The sequence below is a fragment of the Hyla sarda genome, chromosome 5 (assembly GCF_029499605.1).
Source record: "Hyla sarda isolate aHylSar1 chromosome 5, aHylSar1.hap1, whole genome shotgun sequence".
In the NCBI taxonomy this organism is placed as follows: domain Eukaryota; kingdom Metazoa; phylum Chordata; class Amphibia; order Anura; family Hylidae; genus Hyla; species Hyla sarda.
Window position 1 is genome coordinate 223,898,617 of NC_079193.1, and position 24,188 is coordinate 223,922,804.

At 41.7% G+C, this 24,188-nt stretch overlaps 1 protein-coding gene across 8 annotated transcripts in view; it reads left to right on the forward strand.

Moving 5' to 3' along the window:
- The window catches only part of PHACTR1 (phosphatase and actin regulator 1), a 401,179-nt gene that overhangs the window by 315,287 nt on the left and 61,704 nt on the right, over nucleotides 1-24,188 (forward strand). For all 8 annotated transcript variants that reach the window (XM_056521185.1, XM_056521189.1, XM_056521184.1 and 5 more), the window contains one exon: nucleotides 2,783-2,863. In XM_056521185.1, coding sequence (XP_056377160.1) covers nucleotides 2,783-2,863 — 81 coding nt within the window. The remainder of the gene's footprint in view (nucleotides 1-2,782; nucleotides 2,864-24,188) is intronic.

Consider the following 24,188-nt stretch of genomic DNA (forward strand, 5'->3'; position numbering starts at 1 on the left):
GGCAGGGCGTGGCATCATGAGAGGGTGGGGCTATGACGTCACAAGCTCCTGGCTCCACCATTCGGAACAGTTTGTTCCAAATGCTAAGCAGCGGAGTACCCCTTTAACTATGTGACTATTATATAGCTTAATTCAGTCCACCTCTGCATCTAGAGAATGATTTCATTCAACCTAGGACCTGTTTGCTTTTGTTTTTTGCTTGTTCTGATTTCTCTAATAATAGTTATACGCTTACTACTGCCATGTGTATTCAGAGGCCTGTATACAATGACTAGACTAAAAGATTTTTGTCTATGTATGTTGGATGTTGTGTAGAGAAGGTAGTGTAGGAAGGAGGGGTTGGGGGGGGTGAACTAAAAATGCCGGTGGCACTTGGTATGGTTATTTAGTTTAGTCTGACAAATGGCTCTCTGCTAGAAGAATGACCTTTAATTCATTTTAAAGAGATAGTACAGTTGTAGGGCACTATCTGGAGCACATCTCTGACACTCTTCATCTAACAATCTGGATTCTGTGATGTGCGCAGCTCATTGTTTATTTATACAGTGTCAGATGAGATGTCTGAGAACTGCGCGGCCTGGTACAGGTTTACCGCCGCCCTGATTTTCACATTAAAGAGAGATGCTGAAAATACTGAACGACCTGGAGCTTAGAGGGTTTCTATTGAAGGAACATGGGTACATGACAGTTCTGATCTGCTCTTTTATGACTACCCCTGTATGGGCTCATGAAAACGTGTCCACTTTGTTTGTACATCACTCCATATAAATGCTAAAGACTATCTCAAAAGTGTATCTAGGGTCTTTACTTGTTTTTATCTAGAGTTAAGAATCCAAAATGCTGTTCCAATTTGTTTCATAGCTTCGTGTTTCTGTTACAAAGCTCCAGATTCCTTGCATACCTTTGTAAAGTCATATTTAGAAGGGTTTTGACTGGACAGCCCCCCTTTAAGAATGTTGACCGTGACTTTGGCTGCTGCAGCCTCTGATGGACAGTTGTCATTACTTGGGGGTGGGGGGGGGGGGGGCGATTTGTGGGCAGGTGCGCAGTGGTCTGTAGGGAAATCACATGGAACCTATTCAACTTAAAGGAATGCTGTAGTGGAATATAACTTACTCTCTATCTGAAAGATAGAGGATAAGTTCTAGATCGTGGGATGGGGCTGCGGCAGTCCGCAGGAAGGGGTGTTCTGTCCCCCACATGACGCGGCGGCCGACACGCCCCGCCCATGTGCCCTGCTGCGGTTGGCGCGGCGCTTCCTGCACACTGCCGCGGCCCCGTACAGGAGATCATGGGGGTTCCCAGTGGTCGGACCCCCACAGTCTATAACTTATCCCCTATCCTTCAGATAGAGGATAAGTAGTAATCCACTATGGTATTCCTTTAAATGGGAACGCTCATTAAAACTAATTTTTGCTATTGCACTCTTTATGGTAAATAAAAAAATATTTCTAATATACTTTTATAAATTAAGTTTTATATGTTTTATTTGTGCTTAAAAAAGCTCAAGAGCACACTTTCCCCCATCTCATACACAGACTTTGGACCGAAGTCCAAACACAGCAAGTGCAGCCTACCATGTAAAAGGTAAAGCAAGAAAGTATACAGTCATCTCCAGTGTAGAAGTAAGCAAAGTAACCAAAGTATTATATGTATCATCATTACAATGTATAGAACATGAATTGTCATGTGTAGAGACATAACAGTATAGAATATAACAATCCAAGTCTGTGAGAAGAACCAATGGTCAATTGGGTCCGATGTAATATCACATTGTATAACACGTAGAATTCACACTGGCAGTTAAGTGTGAGAGGAGCTATGATTGGATGAGGCTGGACACACCCCCTCAGCACTCCAGGCTGCACTTCCTGTGTTTGGGCTTCGGTCCAAAGTCTGTGTATGAGATGGGGGAAAGTTTTTTTTTAAACAAAGTACATTAGAAATATTTTTTATTTACCATAATGAGTGCAATAGCAAAAATTAGTTTTAATGAGAGTTACCCTTTAATAAACAACAATGTGATAAATGGCTGTGTTCAGTACAAGAGCAGCAGTAGATCAATGTAGCTGCTTCCTGTGTCAGATAATAAAGGAGATCTCCTAAATGCTATCTGTCCATGTCAGGAACTGTCCAGAGCAGGATAGGTTTTCTATGGGGATTTGCTTCTAATCTGGCCAGTTCCTGACACGAACAGAGGTGTCAGCAGAGAGCACTGTGGTCAGACAGAAAAGAAATTCACAAATTTCCCTGTAGTATCTGTAGTATACAGCAGCTCATAAGTACTGGAAGGGTTAAGATTTTTAAATAGAAGTAATTTACAAATCTTTTTAACTTTCTGGTACCAGGGGATTTGAATATTTTTTTCCCACCGGAGTTCCCCTTTAAGTTGTTCTGTTTATAACAGTGGTCTCAAACTGTGCCCCTCCAAATGTTGCGAAACTTCAACTCCCAGCATGCTGTCCAGGCATGCTGGGAGTTGAAGTTTTGTAACATTTGGAGGGGCACAGTTTGAGACCACTGGTTTAGAACATCATTTGTTATTCTTCTCTTTTTCTCTTTTCTTTTGTTGTCTTCTCCTATTCCTCCTCTGATAAGAAAATAATAATAATAATAATAATGATTCTGACATGTCACTATGATCTGTTACTGTGAGTATCAAACCTCCTTTTTTATTCCACCATATAATCCACCCCTGATGTTTGTTTAGCATTTTCTGGTGAATTTGATAAAACATTGGATACGTGATTTGTAATTCATTCATTGTGATCTTTTTTCATAGCACTGGAGCGGAAAATCTCAATGAGGCAGAGCAGGGAGGAACTCATAAAGAGAGGAGTCCTGAAGGAGATCTATGATAAAGGTAAACTCTGTCACTTTACATGGCATCACTGACATCACTTATATGTGACTTACATGTCATCGCTTACTTACATCACTTGTGTCACTTACATGTCATCACTGACATCACTTATGTGTCACATGTCATCACTGACATCACTTATGTGTCACATGTCATCACTGACATCACTTATGCGTCACTTACATGTCATCACTGACATCACTTATGTGTCACTTACATGTCATCACTGACATCACTTATGTGTCACTTACATGTCATCACTTACATCACTTGTGTCACTTACATGTCATCACTGACATCACTTATGTGTCACATGTCATCACTGACATCACTTATGTGTCACATGTCATCACTGACATCACTTATGTGTCACATGTCATCACTGACATCACTTATGTGTCACATGTCATCACTGACATCACTTATGTGTCACATGTCATCACTGACATCACTTATGTGTCACTTACATGGCATCACTGACATCACTTATATGTGACTTACATGTCATCACTTACTTACATCACTTGTGTCACTTACATGTCATCACTGACATCACTTATGTGTCACATGTCATCACTGACATCACTTATGTGTCACATGTCATCACTGACATCACTTATGTGTCACATGTCATTACTGACATCACTTATGTGTCACATGTCATCACTGACATCACTTATGTGTCACATGTCATCACTGACATCACTTATGTGTCACTTACATGTCATCACTGACATCACTTATGTGTCACACGTCATCACTGACATCACTTATGTGTCACTTACATGTCATCACTGACATCACTTATGTGTCACTTGCATGTCATCACTGACATCACTTATGTGTCACATGTCATCACTGACATCACTTATGTGTCACATGTCATCACTTACATCACTTATGTGTCACTTACATTTCATCACTGACATCACTTATTTGTCACTTACATGTCATCACTGACATCACTTATGTGTCACTTACATGTCATCACTGACATCACTTATGTGTCACTAACATGTCATCACTGACATCACTTATGTGTCACTTACATGTCATCACTGACATCACTTATGTGTCACTTACATGTCATCACTGACATCACTTATGTGTCACATGTCATCACTGACATCACTTATGTGTCACATGTCATTACTGACATCACTTATGTGTCACATGTCATCACTGACATCACTTATGTGTCACATGTCATCACTGACATCACTTATGTGTCACTTACATGTCATCACTGACATCACTTATGTGTCACACGTCATCACTGACATCACTTATGTGTCACTTACATGTCATCACTGACATCACTTATGTGTCACTTGCATGTCATCACTGACATCACTTATGTGTCACATGTCATCACTGACATCACTTATGTGTCACATGTCATCACTGACATCACTTATGTGTCACATGTCATCACTGACATCACTTATGTGTCACTTACATTTCATCACTGACATCACTTATTTGTCACTTACATGTCATCACTGACATCACTTATGTGTCACTTACATGTCATCACTTACTTACATCACTTGTGTCACTTACATTTCATCACTGACATCACTTATGTGTCACTTACATGTCATCACTGACATCACTTATATGTGACTTACATGTCATCACTTACTTACATCACTTGTGTCACTTACATGTCATCACTGACATCACTTATGTGTCACATGTCATCACTGACATCACTTATGTGTCACATGTCATTACTGACATCACTTATGTGTCACATGTCATCACTGACATCACTTATGTGTCACATGTCATCACTGACATCACTTATGTGTCACATGTCATCACTGACATCACTTATGTGTCACATGTCATCACTGACATCACTTATGTGTCACACGTCATCACTGACATCACTTATGTGTCACACGTCATCACTGACATCACTTATGTGTCACTTACATGTCATCACTGACATCACTTATGTGTCACTTACATGTCATCACTGACATCACTTATGTGTCACTTACATGTCATCACTGACATCACTTATGTGTCACTTACATGTCATCACTGACATCAATTATGTGTCACTTACATGTCATCACTGACATCACTTATGTGTCACACGTCATCACTGACATCACTTATGTGTCACTTACATGTCATCACTGACATCACTTATGTGTCACTTGCATGTCATCACTGACATCACTTATGTGTCACATGTCATCACTGACATCACTTATGTGTCACTTACATGTCATCACTGACATCACTTATGTGTCACATGTCATCACTGACATCACTTATGTGTCATATGTCATCACTGACATCACTTATGTGTCACTTACATGTCATCACTGACATCACTTATGTGTCACTTACATGTCATCACTGACATCACTTATGTGTCACTTACATGTCATCACTGACATCACTTATGTGTCACTAACATGTCATCACTGACATCACTTATGTGTCACTTACATGTCATCACTGACATCACTTATGTGTCACTTACATGTCATCACTGACATCACTTATGTGTCACTTACATGTCATCACTGACATCACTTATGTGTCACTTACATGTCATCACTGACATCACTTATGTGTCACTTACATGTCATCACTGACATCACTTATGTGTCACTTACATGTCATCACTGACATTACTTATGTGTCACTTACATGTCATCACTGACATCAATTATGTGTCACTTACATGTCATCACTGACATCACTTATGTGTCACTTACATGTCATCACTGACATCACTTATGTGTCACTTACATGTCATCACTGACATCACGTATGTGTCACTTACATGTCATCACTGACATCACTTATGTGTCACTTACATGTCATCACTGACATCACTTATGTGTCACATGTCATCACTGACATCACTTATGTGTCACATGTCATCACTGACATCACTTATGTGTCACTTACATGTCATCACTGACATCACTTATGTGTCACTTACATGTCATCACTGACATCACTTATGTGTCACTTACATGTCATCACTGACATCATTTATGTGTCACTTACATGTCATCACTTACATCACTTATGTGTCACTTACATGTCATCACTGACATCACTTATGTGTCACTTACATGTCATCACTGACATCACTTATGTGTCACTAACATGTCATCACTGACATCACTTATGTGTCACTTACATGTCATCACTGACATCACTTATGTGTCACTTACATGTCATCACTTACATCACTTATGTGTCCCTTACATGTCATCACTGACATCACTTATGTGTCACTCACATGTCATCACTTACATCACTTATGTGTCACTTACATGTCATCACTGACATCACTTATGTGTCACATGTCATCACTTACATCACTTATGTGTCACTTACATGTCATCAGTGATATCACTTATGTGTCACTTACATGTCATCACTTACATCACTTATGTGTCTCTTACATGTCATCACTTACTTACATCACTTATGTGTCACTTACATGTCATCACTGACATCACTTATGTGTCACTTACATGTCATCACTTACATCACTTATGTGTCACTTACATGTCATCACTGACATCACTTATGTGTCACTTACATGTCATCACTGACATCACTTATGTGTCACATGTCATCACTTACATCACTTATGTGTCACTTACATGTCATCACTTACATCACTTATGTGTCCCTTACATGTCAAGCTGCTAATTTTGCTGGATATACAATGCATTTGGAAAGTTTCGAGACCCTTGTTCACAGTTTGTTATGTTGCGGCCTTGTTCTTAAATAAAAAAGCAAGTTATGTGCTTTAGTCGGATGGAAACAAAATTTAAAGGGGTATTCTGGCCAAAGACATCTTATCCCCTATCCAAAGGATAGGGGATAAGAGGTCTGATCACGGAGGGCCCACCGCTGGGACCCCCTATGATCTCAGTGTAGCACCCGCATTCCATGCTGGGCTCCTGCTCCAGTGTTGAAAATCCCTCGTGACCCTACGCCCCCTCCATTCATGTCTTTGGATAGGGGATAAGATGTCTTTGGCCAGAATTCCCCTTGTTGTAAGCTTCTTTTTTTTTTATTGGATGCAGTGGACATTGATACATCAACTGCTATTTATTAATTTTTTTGTAATGTGGATGTGTTTAACTATTGAGTTGAAATTGTCTCTGGTAATGTTAACAGTTTTTGTATAGGCAAGATTGGCCTGATACCTGGAATTTATCACCAACAAAAGCCCTAAGTCGACGACACAGAAGCTGAGGTTATGAACAGAAGTTGACTGAGGACTGGGGGAGTAGTCATTTTCCTGGGTGCATTATGATTGCTCCAAATTTATCATACATAGTGCACCTGTTTGGTAAATTTGGGGAAAGTACGTCTTATTCACTGCAACTAAAAACATTGCCAAAAAGCATCCAGACAGTACACACATTCATATATTCCCCCTATTTACCCTTACCACACATCCATGTGGCCAACAACACAGTAGTGACCTTAAGGGGTACTCCGGTGGAAAAAAAAAATATTTAAATCAACTGGTGCCAGAAAGTTAAGCAGATTTGTAAATTACTTCTATTTAAAAAAATCTTAATTCCAGTACTACTGTATACTAGAAAGGAAGTTCACTTCTTTTTGAATTTCTTTTCTGTCTGACCACAGTGCTCTCTGCTGACACCTCTGTCTGTATCAGGAACTGTCCAGGGCAGAAACTATTCCCCATAGCAAACCTATCCTGCTCTGGACAGTTCCTGACATGGACAGAGGGGTCAGCAGAGAGCACTGTTGTCAGACAGAAAAGAAATTCAAAAAGAAAAGAACTTCCTCTGTATTATACAGCAGCTGATAAGTACTGGAATGATTAAGATTTTTTAATAGAAATAATTTACAAATCTGTTTAACCAGTTGATAAAAAAAATGTTTTCCACTGAAGTACCTCTTTAAGGAAAACTCTGTGAATGTTCTTGAGTGGCCCAGTCAAAACCCTGACTTCTCTGGAGAGACCTGAAAATGTCTTCCACCCACGGACTCTATCCAACTTTACAGAGCTTGAGAGAATGTGCAGAGGAGAATGGCAGGAAATCCCAAAATCCAAACCATGTGGCATCATCTCCAAGAAGACTGGAGGCTGTAATCTCTGCCAAAGGGGCTTCAAATAAGTCTTGAGTAAAGGGTCTGAATACTTATGTTAATGTAACTTTTTTTCAAGAAAAGAAGCAAAGATTTGTAACATTCTGTTTTCACTGGGGGAAAACATGAAATTATTTGCATTTTAACACAAGGCCACATTGTAAAATGTGAAAAGGTCTGAAGACTTTCTGAATGCATTGGATGTTTTCTTTGTTTCTGAGATATGATAAAATGGGATTAATCATCACATTAAAACCACTGACAGGGGAAGTGAGTAACATTGATTACTTTGTGACCTGTCAAGGGGGGAGATATATTAGGCAGCAAGTGAACAGTCAGCTCCTGAAATTGATGTGTTGGATACAGGAAAAAAAGGGAAGCTAAGGGTCTGCGAGACTTTAAAGGGGTTATCCAGGAAAAAAACTTTTTTTTTATATCAACTGGCTCCACTAGGTTAAACAGATTTGTAAATTATAGTGCAATAAAGGAATAATGAGATGGCACTCACCGAAGTCGTGATTTCTTATCCTTTATTCATAAGACATAAAAGGCAGAGGTACGGTGTCAGACAGGTAAGCTGGCTAGGATGCCGGGAGCCTCCGCGTGGAGGTGACAGCTGTATCGCACTTCCGTGCTTCTTCAGACCATACCCGCCCCTGGCGTGTAGCCGGTAAAATACCTGCATGACGTCATGGGGAGGGGTAAAGACTATGCAAAGTTAAAAAACATATAAGGTGTATACAAAATAGAAGAAAAGTATTAAAAACAAGTCTCACGCTGGAGGATTGATAAAATGAAACAGATGAAGGAGTACGCGAGACGAAGGAACGCCTAGATACAACCATGGAAATGTATTCATGCAACTTAAAAATGTGATGTGTTAGCAAAAAGATAAGACGGCGGACAAGCAGCCAAATCCCTCTCCTCCATCTCGCCATGTGTTCAGTGTGAAGGAAAATGTAGGATTTTATGGCCAGCGTGCAGACAAAGACACATAATCACATATATCTTATTAAAGGGGTATTGGGGGACATTTATCAAAACCTGTCCAGAGGAAAAGTTGCTGAGTTGCCCATAGCAACCAATCAGCTCGCTTCTATCATTGTTTCATAGACATTTTCAAAATTAAAGAAGCAATCTGACTGGTTGCTATGGGCAACTCAGCAACTTTTCCTCTACATAGGTTTTGATAAATCTCCCCCATAATCACATATATCTTATTAAAGGGGTATTCCAGGAAAAAACTTTATTTTTTATTTTTTATATCAACTGGCTCCAGAAAAACAGATTTGGAAATTACTTCTATTAACCCCTTAAGGACCAAGGACGTACCTGTACGTCCTTGGTCCCGCTCCCGTGATATAACGCGGGGTTACACGGTAACCCCGCATCATATCACGGCGGGCCCAGCGTCATAGTGAAGCCGGGACCCGCCGCTAATAGCGCGCAGCGCCGATCGCGGCGCCACGCTCTATTAACCCTTTAGCCGCGCACTCAGAGCTGAGCCGCGCGGCTAAAAGCGAAAGTGAAACCATGCCGGTGGGCTGTTCGGGATAGCCGCGGAGAAATCGCGGCATCCCGAACAGCTTACAGGACAGCGGGAGGGCCCCTACCTGCCTCCTCGCTGTCCGATCGCCGAATGACTGCTCAGTGCCTGAGATCCAGGCATGAGCAGTCATGCGGCAGAATCATCGATCACTGGTTTCCTATGAGAAACCAGTGATCAATGATAAAGATGAGTGTGTGCAGTGTTATAGGTCCCTATGGGAGCTATAACACTGCAAAAAAAAGTGAAAAAAAAAGAGAATAAAGATCATTTAACCCCTCCCCTATTAAAAGTTTGAATCACCCCCCTTTTCCCATAAAAAAAAAAACACAGTGTAAATAAAAATAAACATATATGGTATCAACGCGTGCGGAAATGTCCGAATTATAAAAATATATCATTAATTAAACCGCTCGGTCAATGGCGTGCGCGCAAAAAAAATCCAAAGTCCAAACTAGTGCATTTTTGGTCACTTTTTATATCATTTAAAAATGAATAAAAAGCGATCAATAAGTCCTATCAATGCAAAAATGGTACCATTAAAAACTTCAGATCACGGCGCAAAAAATTAGTCCTCATACCGCCCCATACGCAGAAAAATAAAAAAGTTATAGGGGTCAGAAGATGACAATTTTAAACATATTAATTTTCCTGCATGTAGTTATGATTTTTTCCAGAAGCACGACAAAATCAAACCTATATAAGTAGGGTATCATTTTAATCGTATGGACCTACAGAATAAAGATAAGGTGTCATTTTTACCGAAAAATGTACTACGTAGAAACGGAAGCCCCCAAAAGTTACAAATGGCGTTTTTTTTTTAAAATTTTGTTGCACAATTATTTTTTCTTCTGTTTCACCGTAGATTTTTGGGCAAAATGACTGACGTCATTACAAAGTAGAATTGGTGGCGCAAAAAATAAGCAATCTTATGGATTTTTAGGTGCAAATTTGAAAGAGTTATGATTTTTTAAAGGCAAGGAGCAAAAAATGAAAATGCAAAAACGGAAAAAACCCCGGTCCTTAAAGGGTTAAAAAAATCTTAATCCTTTCAATAATTATCAGCTGCTGAAGTTGAGTTGTTGTTTTCTGTCTGGCAATAGTGCTCTCTGCTGACATCTCTGCTTGTCTCAGGAACTGCACAGAGTAGAAGAGGTTTGCTATTGGGATTTGCTTCTAAACTAGGCATTTCCCGAGACACGTGTCATCAGAATGCACTTAGACAGAAAAGAACAACTCAACTTCAGCAGCTCATAAGTACTGAAAGGATTAAGATTTTTTAATAGAAGTAATTTACAAATCTGTTTAACTTTCTGGAGCCAGTTGATCTATAAAAAAAAGAACTAGCAAAATGGTCATGGGTGCCTAAGGCTCACTGATGTGCGTGGGGAGCATAAGATAGCTTGTCTATTCTGACTCCACAGAAGAGCCACTGTAGAACAAGTTACTGAAAAATGTAATGGTGGCTATGTACTATGGGATGAAGGCAAGTCAGAAAGGCAGTATAATGATCTGGGCAATGTACCACCTACTTAAACATTGTTTGTGGTATATTGTTGGTGGTAACAGTATTCCCTAATGTCAGTCGCCATTCTTCAGTAGTATAATGCACTCGCCATTCTGCAAGTTGTTCCGGAATGGTTTACGAAACTTGTTTTCTAGATGCCAGTCTGAATAAACATCTATCTATGGATCTAATATACTGCTATTCCTAGTGCACTAGAGTGGAGGGTGCTTGATAGATTATCAAAGACAGAATCAGGCCCTGCATTAGGAGATACCAGAAGTGTACCTGCATGATTTTATTAGATGGACCCTTTAGAGTGGTGACAAGGGGATTTTAGTTCTTTCACTGTGGCAATGGAGCCCCTGAGAGTCCCTACATGGTGCACAGCTATTTTTAATTCTATTTCAGAAGGTTGGAAAAGCTGGGCTTTCTGCCAGTAGCACACACAGCTTTTTTTTCACCTATTTATTTTCTTTTTTTTTTTACATCTTTTTCACTTACTACTATGCCATAACAGTGCTGGTGACAGCACACTTTACTGAACGGCTCGCTTTGTGCTGGATCGATGATTTACACTGTACTTTATTATAGATGGTATGAGGAGGGGAAATGCGTTACTGATGCACTTGCATTGCAAGGTTATATGTGATTAGAAATTAAATAAACAGCAGGAAGGCATTACACTAAGCACTGAACGTCTGCCGCTGGGACTAGAGAAAAGCCTAGATTTACCTTTTTAGGGACTGTGTGACTGTGTGGATCCTGGAGGAGGTATACATGCTCACAAATTGCAGGTGCAAATTCCATGCTCTCCCTCTCTCTCCCATTCCCTACACATAGCAGTAGCTAAGATCCACCCCTATGTTCCTGTGTCCTGTTTCTCTTTAACTAAAGACAGACTGAATCTAACACCAAACAGTGGCCAGCAGTATGCAGGGTGAGTTTGCAAGTGAAACACCTAATGGGCAAGAATTTAGAGTTATTTTTTCTAGGGTTATGAGTCGTTTTTGGTAAACAAAGAGCTTTTCAAATATGTTGGGTATCATCTAGGCTATTAAATGGAGAGAAGTGGTTTGAAACAACAGTGACATTAAGGGATTGCAGTGTCTGAATTTATTTCTAAATCAGTCCCTCTGTGACATAAAGTACACTGCTCAAAAAAATAAAGGGAGCACTAAGATAACACATCTTAGATCTGAATAAATGAACTAATCGTATGAAATACTTTCGTCTTTACATAGTTGAATGTGCTGACAACAAAATCACACAAGAATTATCAATGGAAATCAAATTTATCAACCCATGGAGGTCTGGATATGGAGTCACACCCAAAATCAAAGTGGAAAACCACACTACAGGCTGATCCAACTTTGATGTAATGTCCTTATAACAAGTCACAATGAGGCTCAGTAGTGTGTGTGTGGCCTCCACGTGCCCATATGACCTCCCTACAACACCTGGGCATGCTCCTGATGAGGTGACGGATGGTCTCCTGAGGGATGTCCTCCCAGACCTGGACTAATGCATCTGCCAACTCCTGGACAGTCTGTGGTGCAACGTGGTGTTGGTGGATGGAGCGAGACATGATGTCCCAGATGTGCTCAATCAGATTCAGGTCTCGGGAATGGGTGGGCCAGTCAATAGCATCAATGCCTTCCTCTTGCAGGAACTGCTGACACACTCTAGCCGCATGAGGTCTAGCATTGTCTTGCATTAGAAGGAACCCAGGGCTAACCGCACCAGATTATGGTCTCACAAGGGGTCTGAGAATCTCATCTCTGTACCTAGTGGCAGTCAGGCTACCTCTGGCAAGCACATGGAGGGCTGTGCGGCCCCCCAAAGAAAGGCCACCCCACACCATTACTGACTCACTGCCAAACCGGTCATGCTGGAGGATGTTGCAGGCAGCAGAACGTTCTCCACGGCGTCTCCAGACTCCAGACTGTCACATGTGCTCAGTGTGAACCTGCTTTCATCTGTGAAGAGCACAGGGGGCCAGTGGCGAATTTGCCAATCTTGGTGTTCTCTGCAAATGCCAAACGTCCTGCACGGTGTTGGGCTGTAAGCACAACCCCCACCTGTGGACATCAGGCCCTCATACCACCCTCATGGAGTCTGTTTCTGACCATATGCACATTTTTGGCCTGCTGGAGGTCATTTTGCAGGGCGTTGGCAGTGCTCCTCCTTGCCCAAAGGCAGAGGTAGTAGTCCTGCTGCTGGGTTGTGGCCCTCCTACGGCCTCCTCCACGTCTCCTGATGTACTGGCCTGTCTCCTGGTAGTGCCTCTATGCTCTGGACACTACGCTGATAGACACAGCAAACCTTCTTGCCACAGTTCGCATTGATATGCCATCCTGGATGAGTTGCTCTACCTAAGCCACTTGTGTGGGTTGTAGACTGAGTCTCATGCTGCCACTAGAGTGAAAGCACCGCCAGCATTCAAAAGTGACCAAAACATCAGCCAGGAAGCATAGAAACTGAGAAGTGGTCTGTGGTCACCAGGCTCTATAGACTTACATAGTTGTCTTCTGCAACAAGTCGGATTGAGCAACAAGCTGTCAAGTGAAGTGCAGAGCTGCATGCTTCTGCCGGCTATATATAGAGATTAGTGGAGATCTCAGCACTGAGACCCTTACTGATCAAAACTTTTGACATGTCTGTTTTAAGGGCATGCTGGGAGTTGTAGTCTTGTAGCAGGCGGGAGATGCGCGGCGCAGGTGGGTGGAAGACAAGGGGGGGTATGTAAAGCAGTGTCCTCGTACCCTCAATAAGTTAAATAGAGATGGGGGGATAGCATAGTAAGGCCAGCCCGGGCTCCTTTTAACATATGACGGAGCTGCAGAGTTTCTATATCCCACACTGTAATATCAAGTTTCCCGCCGAGTCCCGTGATTGGCTGCTCGGTTCCGGACAGTCACATGACCCAGCGGGAAATATGAAATTACAGTAGAGATTGGGAAAAACTCTGCAGCGCTGAGGTGTGTTAAAAGGAGCCTGGGCTGCAGCCGCCTGGGCTCCGTCTGATTCTAACCCCGCTACCCTGACTTAATGACAGGAACACTGCTTTACGTCCCCCCTTGTCTCCCACCTGCCCGCACCGCACATCTCCCGCACGCTACCTGCTACAAGACTACTACTCCCAGCATGCCTTCACTGTAAGGGCATGCTGGGAGTTGTAGTCTTGCAACAGTTAGCAGACAGATGGGGGATGTGCAGTGCAGGCGAGTGGGAGACAAGCGGGGGGGATGTAAAGCAGTGTCCCCGTCATTAAGTTAGGGGAGCAGGGTTAGAATCAGACAGAGCCCGGCGGCTGGAGAGGGATCTCCTTTGTACAGTTGTAATATCATATTCCCCGCTGGAGCTGTGATCAGCTGCCAGCAGGAAATATAAAAATTTGCTCTCAAAATCCGTTTTGTAAGCCAGGTCCAAGCAACTTTTTGTGCGACTTTCGCACTTGATAAATCCCTGACACTGCAAAGTGAAAAATGAAATTCACTTTTGTAGCTTTTTGCTTACAGACAAAAGTCGCACAAATATTTGTTTAGGTGCACATGCGACTTTTTGTGCGACTTTTGTAAGCAAAAAAAGAGCTCTAAATCCCTTGATAAATGTCCCCCATAGAGATTCTGTTGCAGCTTTTGATAAGTGCTATATCTTTCACCCTATTGCTTAAGCACATCTTACACTGCTCAGTACTGCTGTATAATGCTCTTTATGCTGCTGGAATGTGTTTGTGTGTAACAGAGATAGGGGAGCAGGATCTCCTCTGTTTGCTATATAAGGTAGACATCATAGCAGCTTGTTTGTCTAATTTTAATAACACACACCGAAAAAGCTTTCCTAAGAGCAGGCTCACAATAATAAATAAAGGGGGTTCACAAGAACCAATGAAATATAATAACGCCTAAAGGTGTGTACACACACCCAAAAGAGAGGTGAAACCCCACAAAGATTTGTAATATAGAAATTTAAAAGAAATAAATAGTGTAGTACAGTAGAACATATGGTTAAAAATTGATTTTATTCACAAAATAAATATCAATACATACAGAATTAATTCATGCGGGCATTAAGACAATAAAAAACATAAAACAGATGTGGGGGCTGGGATACAGAGTCCTGTATGGCTAAAAATAGGAGGATATCATATATATTAAATGCAAGGAGCCTGTACTGCTGGTAAAGTGCTAGTGCAAGGGAAAAAAGGGAATCAGGGGATACAATAATGAGTGAGAATCATATAATGCACAACATAAGCAGTGTAAAGCAAGGGGGAAATGTGCACAATATAGCAAGTGGCAACAAAGAGCCAAACCATGTGACAAAAAGTGAAAACAATTATTAAATAATAAAAACAGCACAAAAAATGGTGCAACAAGTAAACAGTAAGAATAGCTACAAGGTGTCTAGGGGCAGTATAGCAGCAAAAGGGATATCTAATTGGAATAATCTAAACTAGATAACAAACAAATGGGCACCATTGCACTTAAAGGGGTACTCCGGTGGAAAACTTTTTATTTTTTAAATCAACTGTTGCCAGAAAGTTAAACAGATTTGTAAATGACTTCTATTTTTTTATTCTCTTTTATTATTTTCATCACAAAAATGTACAGATACAAGTGATACAAACATAATAAACATAATCATACAGAGAAAGAAACAAACAAACAAAAAAAATCTTAATCCTTCCGGTACTTATTAGCTGCTGAACACTACAGAGGAAATTCTTTTTTTTTTTTTTTTTTGGGAACACAGTGCTCTCTGCTGACATCACGAGCACAGTGCTCTCTGCTGACATCTCTGTCCATTTTACGAACCGTCCATAGTAGCATATGTTTGCTATGTGGATTTTTTCCTACTCTGGACAGTTCTTAAAATGGAGAGCTCTGTGTTCCAAAAAGAAGCCTATAAGCAGCTAATAAGTACTGGAAGGATTAATATTTGTTTTATAGAAGTAACTTACAAATTTGTTTAACTTTCTGGCACCAGTTGATTTAAAAGAAAAAGATTTCCACCGGAGTACCCCTTTAACATGGTGGTTGTCACCTATATTTCCATAGTGTCAGTTTTACCCAGTTAAACAGTGATGGTAAACAGTTGTACTTATAATGCTAAATAAGTTAAATGGGACCTCATCTCCCTAGAGTTTTTAAGATTTCCTTTCAGTATATCAATGCCATTGACACCTATAGGACGCACCGGCATATAAGACGCACCCAATTTTAAAGGTGCAAAATCTAGAAAAAAAAGATTCCGAACCCAACAGTGATCTTTAACATGCGGACCTCCAGATGTTGAGAAACTACAACTCCCAGCTGGGAGTTGTAGTTTTGCAACATCTGGAGGTCCGCAGGTTGAAGACCACTGGATAGGAGGTAATACTCACGTGTCCCCGCCGCTCCGGACCCGTCACCGCTGCCCTGGATGTCGCTCCATCGCTGTCGCCGCGTCCCCGTGGTGTCCCCAATGATCCGGACGTCTTCTTCCCCAGGATCCACGCTCTCCGTCACCGTCATCACGTCGCTCCTATTGGATGACGGGGCGGCGTGCGCGATGACGTGATGACGACGAAGGAGAGCGCCGGCCATGCAGGGGATCCCGGCCAGGAGCAGACACCGAGGAGGCAGGTAAGGTCCCTCCCGGTGTCCTTTAAGCTGTTCGGGACACCGCAATTTCATCGCGGCGGTCCCGAACAGCCCGACTGAGCAGCCGGGTTAGTGTCACTTTCCCTTCAGACGCGGCGGTCAGCTTTGATCGCCGCGTCTGGAGAGTTAATACAGGGCATCACCGCGATCGGTGATGTCCTGTATTAGCCACGGGTCCTGGCCGTTGATGGCCACAGGGACCGCTGCGACAGGTGTGTATTCGCCGTATAAGACGAACCAACTTTTTCCCCCCAGTTTTGGGGAAGAAAAAGTGGGTGTTATACGGCGAAAAATACGGTATATGTTTTAGCATGCATGAGAAACTTGAGAAAAAACCTGTGATGTCTACAATGTCAGTAGGATATGGGATATTATAAATTTTAGCTTTGCTCTGGGATTTCTTTCATCTGAGCTTAGGAATGTAACTGTGTGCCATCTTAGGGATTTTAATGCTACCCGTACAAGCCACTCTTGCTTTTAGCTTTTTTTTCTCTCTCTGTTCATCTCTTTATTTCCTGCAGCAGTCCTCCGTAATCTAACTGCCTCTCTGCAAAGTAATCCTCCAAATTTTACATATATTAATATTCATCTAGGTATGTTAACAGACGTTTAAAGGGGTATTCCAGGCAAAAACTTTTTTTATATATCAACTGGCTCCGGAAAGTTAAACTTGTTTGTAAATTACTTCTATAAAAAAATCTTAATCCTTTCAATAGTTATTAGCTTCTGAAGTTTTCTGTCTAACTGCTCAATCATGATGTCATGTCCCGGGAGCTGTGCATGATGGGAGAATATCCCCATAGGAACTGCACAGCTCCCGGGACGTGAGTCATCAGAGAACAGTTAGACAGAAAAAAACAACTCAACTTCAGAAGCTAATAACTATTGCAAGGATTAAGATTATTTAATAGAAGTAATTTACAAATCTGTTAAACTTTCCGGAGCCAGTTGATATATATAAAAAAAAGTTTTGGCGCCTTTAAGATAAGTTAGTAACTTTAGTTGACAGTACTTGTATTTATAAACTTTTGCAAAAAAATTCTCATTGAGATGTGATACAGCCCCCTGGTAAATATTCATCTTCCTATCTTGATCATGTCGTCTTTACATGCTGTGACATCACCTCCCCCGGTCCTGCTTGTTGCATGTGCCACTACACCTGAAGGCGAAGACTCGATGTGACCAGTTTGTCACTTGAGTGATGTATTTAATCATCAGTTTGCCTACATTTGTTTGTATAGTATATGGAACAGAAAATGTTACTGGTGGCGACATCCCACCAGAATGACTTCGCAACATTGTCCGATAGAACAATCCTTTCAACATATAAGGTATTTACTGTATATGACATCATATAAATCCAGAAAAACTTAAGGATTGTTCCTAACTAGCTGTGTACCCAGTATTGCCTGGTCTTAATGCCTAAACCTTGTGCGAGAGGAAACAATAACAACAATAATGAGGAAGAAAAAGAAGATGCTCACTCTCAATTTTCACATAAGGTCAACAATGACTTGATGGAATAATTGCCTACAGATTAAAGGGAAACTGACAGGCTGTCCACCTGCACTAAACCTAACACACTGGGTTATAGTGCTGGTGAACAGCAATAACATGAGGGGTCACTTACATAAATTGGTCCAGTGGGTTGAAAGTTCTGCCTCCTGGTATCTGCATTGCTATAGGCGCTGCTGTGCACAATTGTCTTGCCGAGCTCCCCTGCCTTCTTTATACCCATCGCTATACCCGCCTATCTGATAAATAATTTCATTTCTTCACTTTCACATCCTAGTGTACGGAGGTCTACGGAGGTGCGGCGCCTGCACTCTGCTACAAGAGGGCTGTGTATAGAGAAGGAGGGGGGAGCTCTGCAAGCCATCTCCCCATCTCCATTGCGCACAGCAGCACTGTAATAATGCAGATATCGGGAAACTTTTAAACCACTGCACCCATTTATGTTTTAATGTAGTTCACCTGCACTCTAACCCAGTGTATTGGGTTTAGTGGGGGTGAACAGCCTGTCAGTTTCCCTGTAATACAGGGTTCTGTTCAGTTTCTGGAACCATTAGCCTGTTTGCAATTAAATCCATTGCTGAAACCTTCTTGCTGGTTGTTTCATCTGTTGTTGTGTTGACATGCCTTTTGTTAAAGGGGTACTCCAGCCCTAAGACATGTTATCCCCTATCCATCCCTTTGGATAGGGGATAAGATGTCTTAGGGCTGGAGTACCTCTTTAAACTGATACCCATTTTAATTCGGGGGACTATCACTGGGTACTGTAGAGCACCATCCTCCCTGCACTCCTACATTGCGGAGAGCAGGGTGAAGACACAGCCAGCCAGTCATATCTTCTGCAGTGACTGCATTGTGACCAATTTATGGAATACAAGAATGGGTTCAGTCACCAAAATAGGAGCTGTTCATAAAGTGCCTCTATTCTGGCTCATCAAGGGGGACCCTGTCTTTGATGTCCATATTACCTAATAGGGCATTGGGCCAGGGAATGCCTTTATGAGACAACCATTATAAGATGTAATATACAGCATTACTTGTCCAATAATATTTCATTTTCTAATAAAAGATTTTAGCTTGAGGCCTTCAAAAATGAGAGTGTAGAGTAGGGAGGTCAAGGAAACGTTGGATTATAGGTATCAGCGAGAGCCACTCGAACACAATCTGCAACTGGAAGCCTTGATCTACTTTTGCTATTGTCTGTGTAATAGGATAGTTTTTGATTGATCATGACCTATGTGAGTTAGATTTTTACTATATTCACAGTTAAATAGGCACTGACATTAAAAAAAAATATTATAAAACTCAAAGTTTTAGTAAAATGAATATACACCAAATTTCATATCACATATTAATAAATAAATACATCTTTATTAATTTAATGATTCATTTGCATTCATTCTTAGTATTCCATTCCTTTCACTCATTCATGTACTTCACAATATTCCAAATGTACAGTCTGTTCAACTATCGAGCTGATTAATTCCTTAAAATTTACTCCACTGAATTTTTTTTTCTATTTTTACATTCTGCCGGCTGCTCAAATATCAAACTTTAACTCACCTACCGAGGCTCCCCCAGTGTGCCGATATCGCTCTCCTGTCTTCTAAACGTCTTCAACACGTCACACCGCGCTGAACTTATTGCCGGTTACAGCGATGTCCCACCTCTGCCGGTGATACACTGAGGGGCAGTGTGATGTAACGGGCCCGGGCTCCAGGAAGGAGGTGGGGCCTGAGCTTGAGTGTATAACCGATCGAGGCAGGACATCGCTGCTGCCGGTGATAAGCTCGAAGAATGCGGAAGAAGACCGGGGCGCAGAAGACAAAAGACTGATATGGGCACACCTGGGGAACATTGGGAGGTGAGTTAAAGTTTGGTATTTTTATTTTTGCAGCAGAACAAAATGTAAAAATAAAAAGATTTAGTGGAGTATTCCTTTAACTTAAATGTTTTTCAATATCACCATCATGACAATAGAAATATGTGCTGGCCATATATGGCTTACCCTTGTTCACTAATTCAGATCTGATTCTGATGCACCCAATTTGTGTGTCATTGTATGTGCGATCTGCCATGTGCGGCTATCTTTGTTTTGGGTATACACTCATAATTCATGGTGCACCTGGTGTCAGTGCATTTGGCATCATTCCTTAAAGGGTAGCTCCCACCATCCCTTTTTTTTTTCTTTCTGTCCCTGCCTATTGCCCATCTATCCCTAACCACCTCCCTGCCTTTACATTTTTTTTTACTATATTAAAAATGCTTTTTTTTCTGCCTGGTAGTGTGCTCACTACCAGGCAGACTTCCCCGGCAGGCATGACGTCACTGATGCCTGCTGGGGGGGCCCGACTTCCGCCCTTAGTTCAACTATACAGGGTGCCTCCAGCTGTTTCACCACTACAACTCCCAGCCTGCCCTGACATCTATTGGCTGTCAGGGCATGCTGGGAGTTGTAGTGGGGAAACAACTGTAGGCACCCTGTGGTGAAAACAGTCTCAGCTGCAGCTGCCACAGATCCCGCTCCCCCAGGCCCCGCCGCGCAACACCCCCCACCCTTCTCCCACAGCCCGAAAAAGACATTCCGCTCCCCCAAACTCCATCACCCCCAGACACCGCCGTGCAACACCCCCCTCCCTCCGACCGCCCAAAAAGAAGACATTCCGCTCCCCTTATAAGACCTCAGATCAGACTTGCCCATCCGGAGGATCAGCGCAGCAATGAGTGCGCGCGCTGCCTCCGGACAGGGTAACGGGGCGGGTGGGGCCACGCGCGGGGCTAGTGGAGCAGCCTGACAGTGGGCAGTGCAGCCCCAGCTATCAACGTGCTCGCTCTCGCCTGTTTGATTGACAGGCGGGTGCGAGAACCGCAGTGACTGGATTTCGACTCATTGCCAGGCTGAAATTAGTCGAAATCCAGTAGTGACGTCACTGCTGAATGCATTCGGCCACTAGGAGGGCGACCCCTAGTGGCCGAATTTAAAAGTGATTTTAAACTTGTTTAAAATCACTTTTTTTAATTAAAGTATATTAGAGATATGTTGTAGTACTTAAGTACTACAACATATCAATTTTTTTACTTCATGACAGTGCCCATTTAATCCATCTGACAGCATATTTACAGGTATCTCATATACTAAATCAAGGGATGTATAATATCTTTGGTTGAAAACATGTATATAGGTGTCAAAATGGAAATACTCCAAGGTTTTCAACCTGTGTTGAAAGTGAAAAATCAAAGCCTGAAAAAACAGCAAAACAGGATGAAAAATCTCATAAATGACTCTGATTGTGAAAAAAAATGAAAACCACGCCCACCTTTTGAAAAATAAAGACAAAGTGGCGGATTGGTTTGAAAAACATATATAACTGAACTTTGGCGCATTTTTGGCATACATTGTTAATGAACAGAGTTAAATCACCATAGAACATGAGCCCCAATATGTCGTAGAGACACGTCAAAAGTTTTGATTGGTCAGAGTCTTCTATGCACGTTCCCTCCCAGCTGTGTTAAGGCCTCTGATAATTTGGTGTTTGTCAATATATTACAGTAAAAATGTTGAACTTTTATATAGGAAACATACTACTTAAACCTAGAAACCAATCCTTCTGTCTGCCTTCCCAATGCTACAATTGATTAAGTAGGTCAGGAAGCTGTGGGATTAAGAATCTTCAGCTCAGTTCCCCAATGCGGATGTTAAACACAATAATTCTTGCTCAAGAAATTCACTATTTCTTTTTGCCCTATAGCATTTCCATGCCAGTTTAATTAAATAATATCTTGTGATAAAACCCAAAAGTCATCTACAGAGCTTGTAAGAAAGGTCAGACTCCTTGCTTGCACTTTTTGTTGCAAATATTCCAAGCAAATTGAAAATTCAGTTACGCCATCCTGTATCTGTATAGATTTTCTTTTTATATAAACTCTAGCAGAGCCTTTATGCTTCACAACCAAACCAAAATGTCATTCTGCAAAGATAGTTAAGTAAAGTTAGTATTGACATATAAATATATATATATGTATGTATATATATATATATATATATATATATATATATATATATACCGTATATATATATATATATATGCTGTTTAAATATGTCGAGGCATGGACTCCACAAGACCTCAGAAGATATCTTGTGCTATACTGAACCAAGATGTTAGCAAGAGATTAAATCTTGTAAATTGGAGGTGCGGCCTCCATGGATCAGACTTTTATTTCCAGCATGTCCCACAGATACTCAATTGGCTTTAGATCTGGAGAATTTGGAGGCCAAGTCACCAGCTTAATCTCTTTTTCATGTTCTGGGTTCCTGCGGCAGTGGTTGTGATGTCACGGCCACGCCCCCTCATTATGTCACACCACACCCTCTCCATTCATGTCTATGAGAGGGGGCGTGTCTGCTGACATGCCTCCTCCCATAGACATGAATGGAGGGGGTGTGGTGTGACGTCACGAGGGGGTGTGGCCATGACATCACAACCATTGCCGCAGGAACCCAACAAAATGTACAGAACACTGGAGCACCGGAGTACACCTTTAAGCAACTATGACCCTGTCGCCAGTTCACTGGTTGTCTTCCTTAGACCACTTTTGGTAGAGACTTATCATTCTGAAGATGCCCTTTTCTTGTCCAGCCGTCACAATTTGATCCTTGTCAGAGCTGCTCAGATCTTTGCTCATTCTAGCTCATCGACCGGCTATTTACTTGCTGCAACCACATGGCTTAAAGCAGAAGGATGTACCAAACAATGTAAAAAAATACGTAACATAGCCGCTGCCTTACTATGTGACTTACTCAGAGCCATGATGTGACTGCTGGCGTGCACACTCTATTGCTTTGTCTGTGTATGTATGGTTAGAATGTCTGCATGTGGCCAAGAAGAGTGTCCTCCCAGAGAAGAAAAGAAGATTTACAACTTTTCAACTCAACTAGATAGTTCATTCATTTGCACTTATCAACATTGCTGAAAAATCAGTTGATCCCAAATGAGCCCTTTAAAACTAGCCCTAAGATATATAGAAGATATCATTCATGTACAGTCTATGGTTACAGAGAAATAAGTGGCCTATCACTTTAATCAGATGTATCTCCAGTGTAAAAGACAATGAACTGGAGTGTCTGTCAGGCAGCGTTCACATTCAGTATCGAGCCCTATCTTTGTTAGGTACAGCTCAATGCTCACAAACTCTTTGTATGTGGACAGAAAAAAGGAAGCTATTCATTGAAGCATGGTTTCCAAGTGAACCTTCTCCTGGGTGCTTTAGATTCTGGAATATTAACCAGATGCTCCACAAGACTGATGGATTGGCTTCACCAAGATTTCACGAGAGGCAGCAAACAGGTTTTCTCTAAAGATAAATCAGAAATACACAAGCAGAAGATGGAGTCCTAATGTTTTCTTATTTATAACCTCCCAGGCTTTCTTACCTCTGGCGCTTCTAGTTTATTCATGTGTGAGATTAGCGAAAATGCTAGATTTTGCTTTTTATTTATGAAACGTAATGTATGCAAGTTAATCTTCCAGGTTGCAGTCAATAAAGTATCTAGATTTGAGTTGTCTGCTGGGTCCTAGCAGGGTGAGATCTGCTGAGCAGAAATGTTTGTACAATACGTGTTAGTGGGCCGATACTGGTCTATATGGAACCTACATTAGTAATAGTAATACAAAATGATATGGCACAGAAATGTCCATCATAACATTCCCTACTAGTCCACAAATGGGATATACATTTCTGTATGTATTTCTTTCTTTATTAAAGGGGTAGTACTCCGCTGCTAGACATCTTATCCCCTATCCAAAGGATAGGGGATAAGATGTCTGATCGCGGGGGTCCCAACGTTGGGGACCCCCACGATCTCGGCTGCAGCACATCAGACATCAGGTGCATGGAGTGGGTGCATGGAGTGAACTTCGCTCCGTTCCAGATGACTGGCGATGTGGGGCAGAGGCTCGTGACGTCGTGGTCATGCCCCGTTTAGAGCATTGGGTGCAGCGC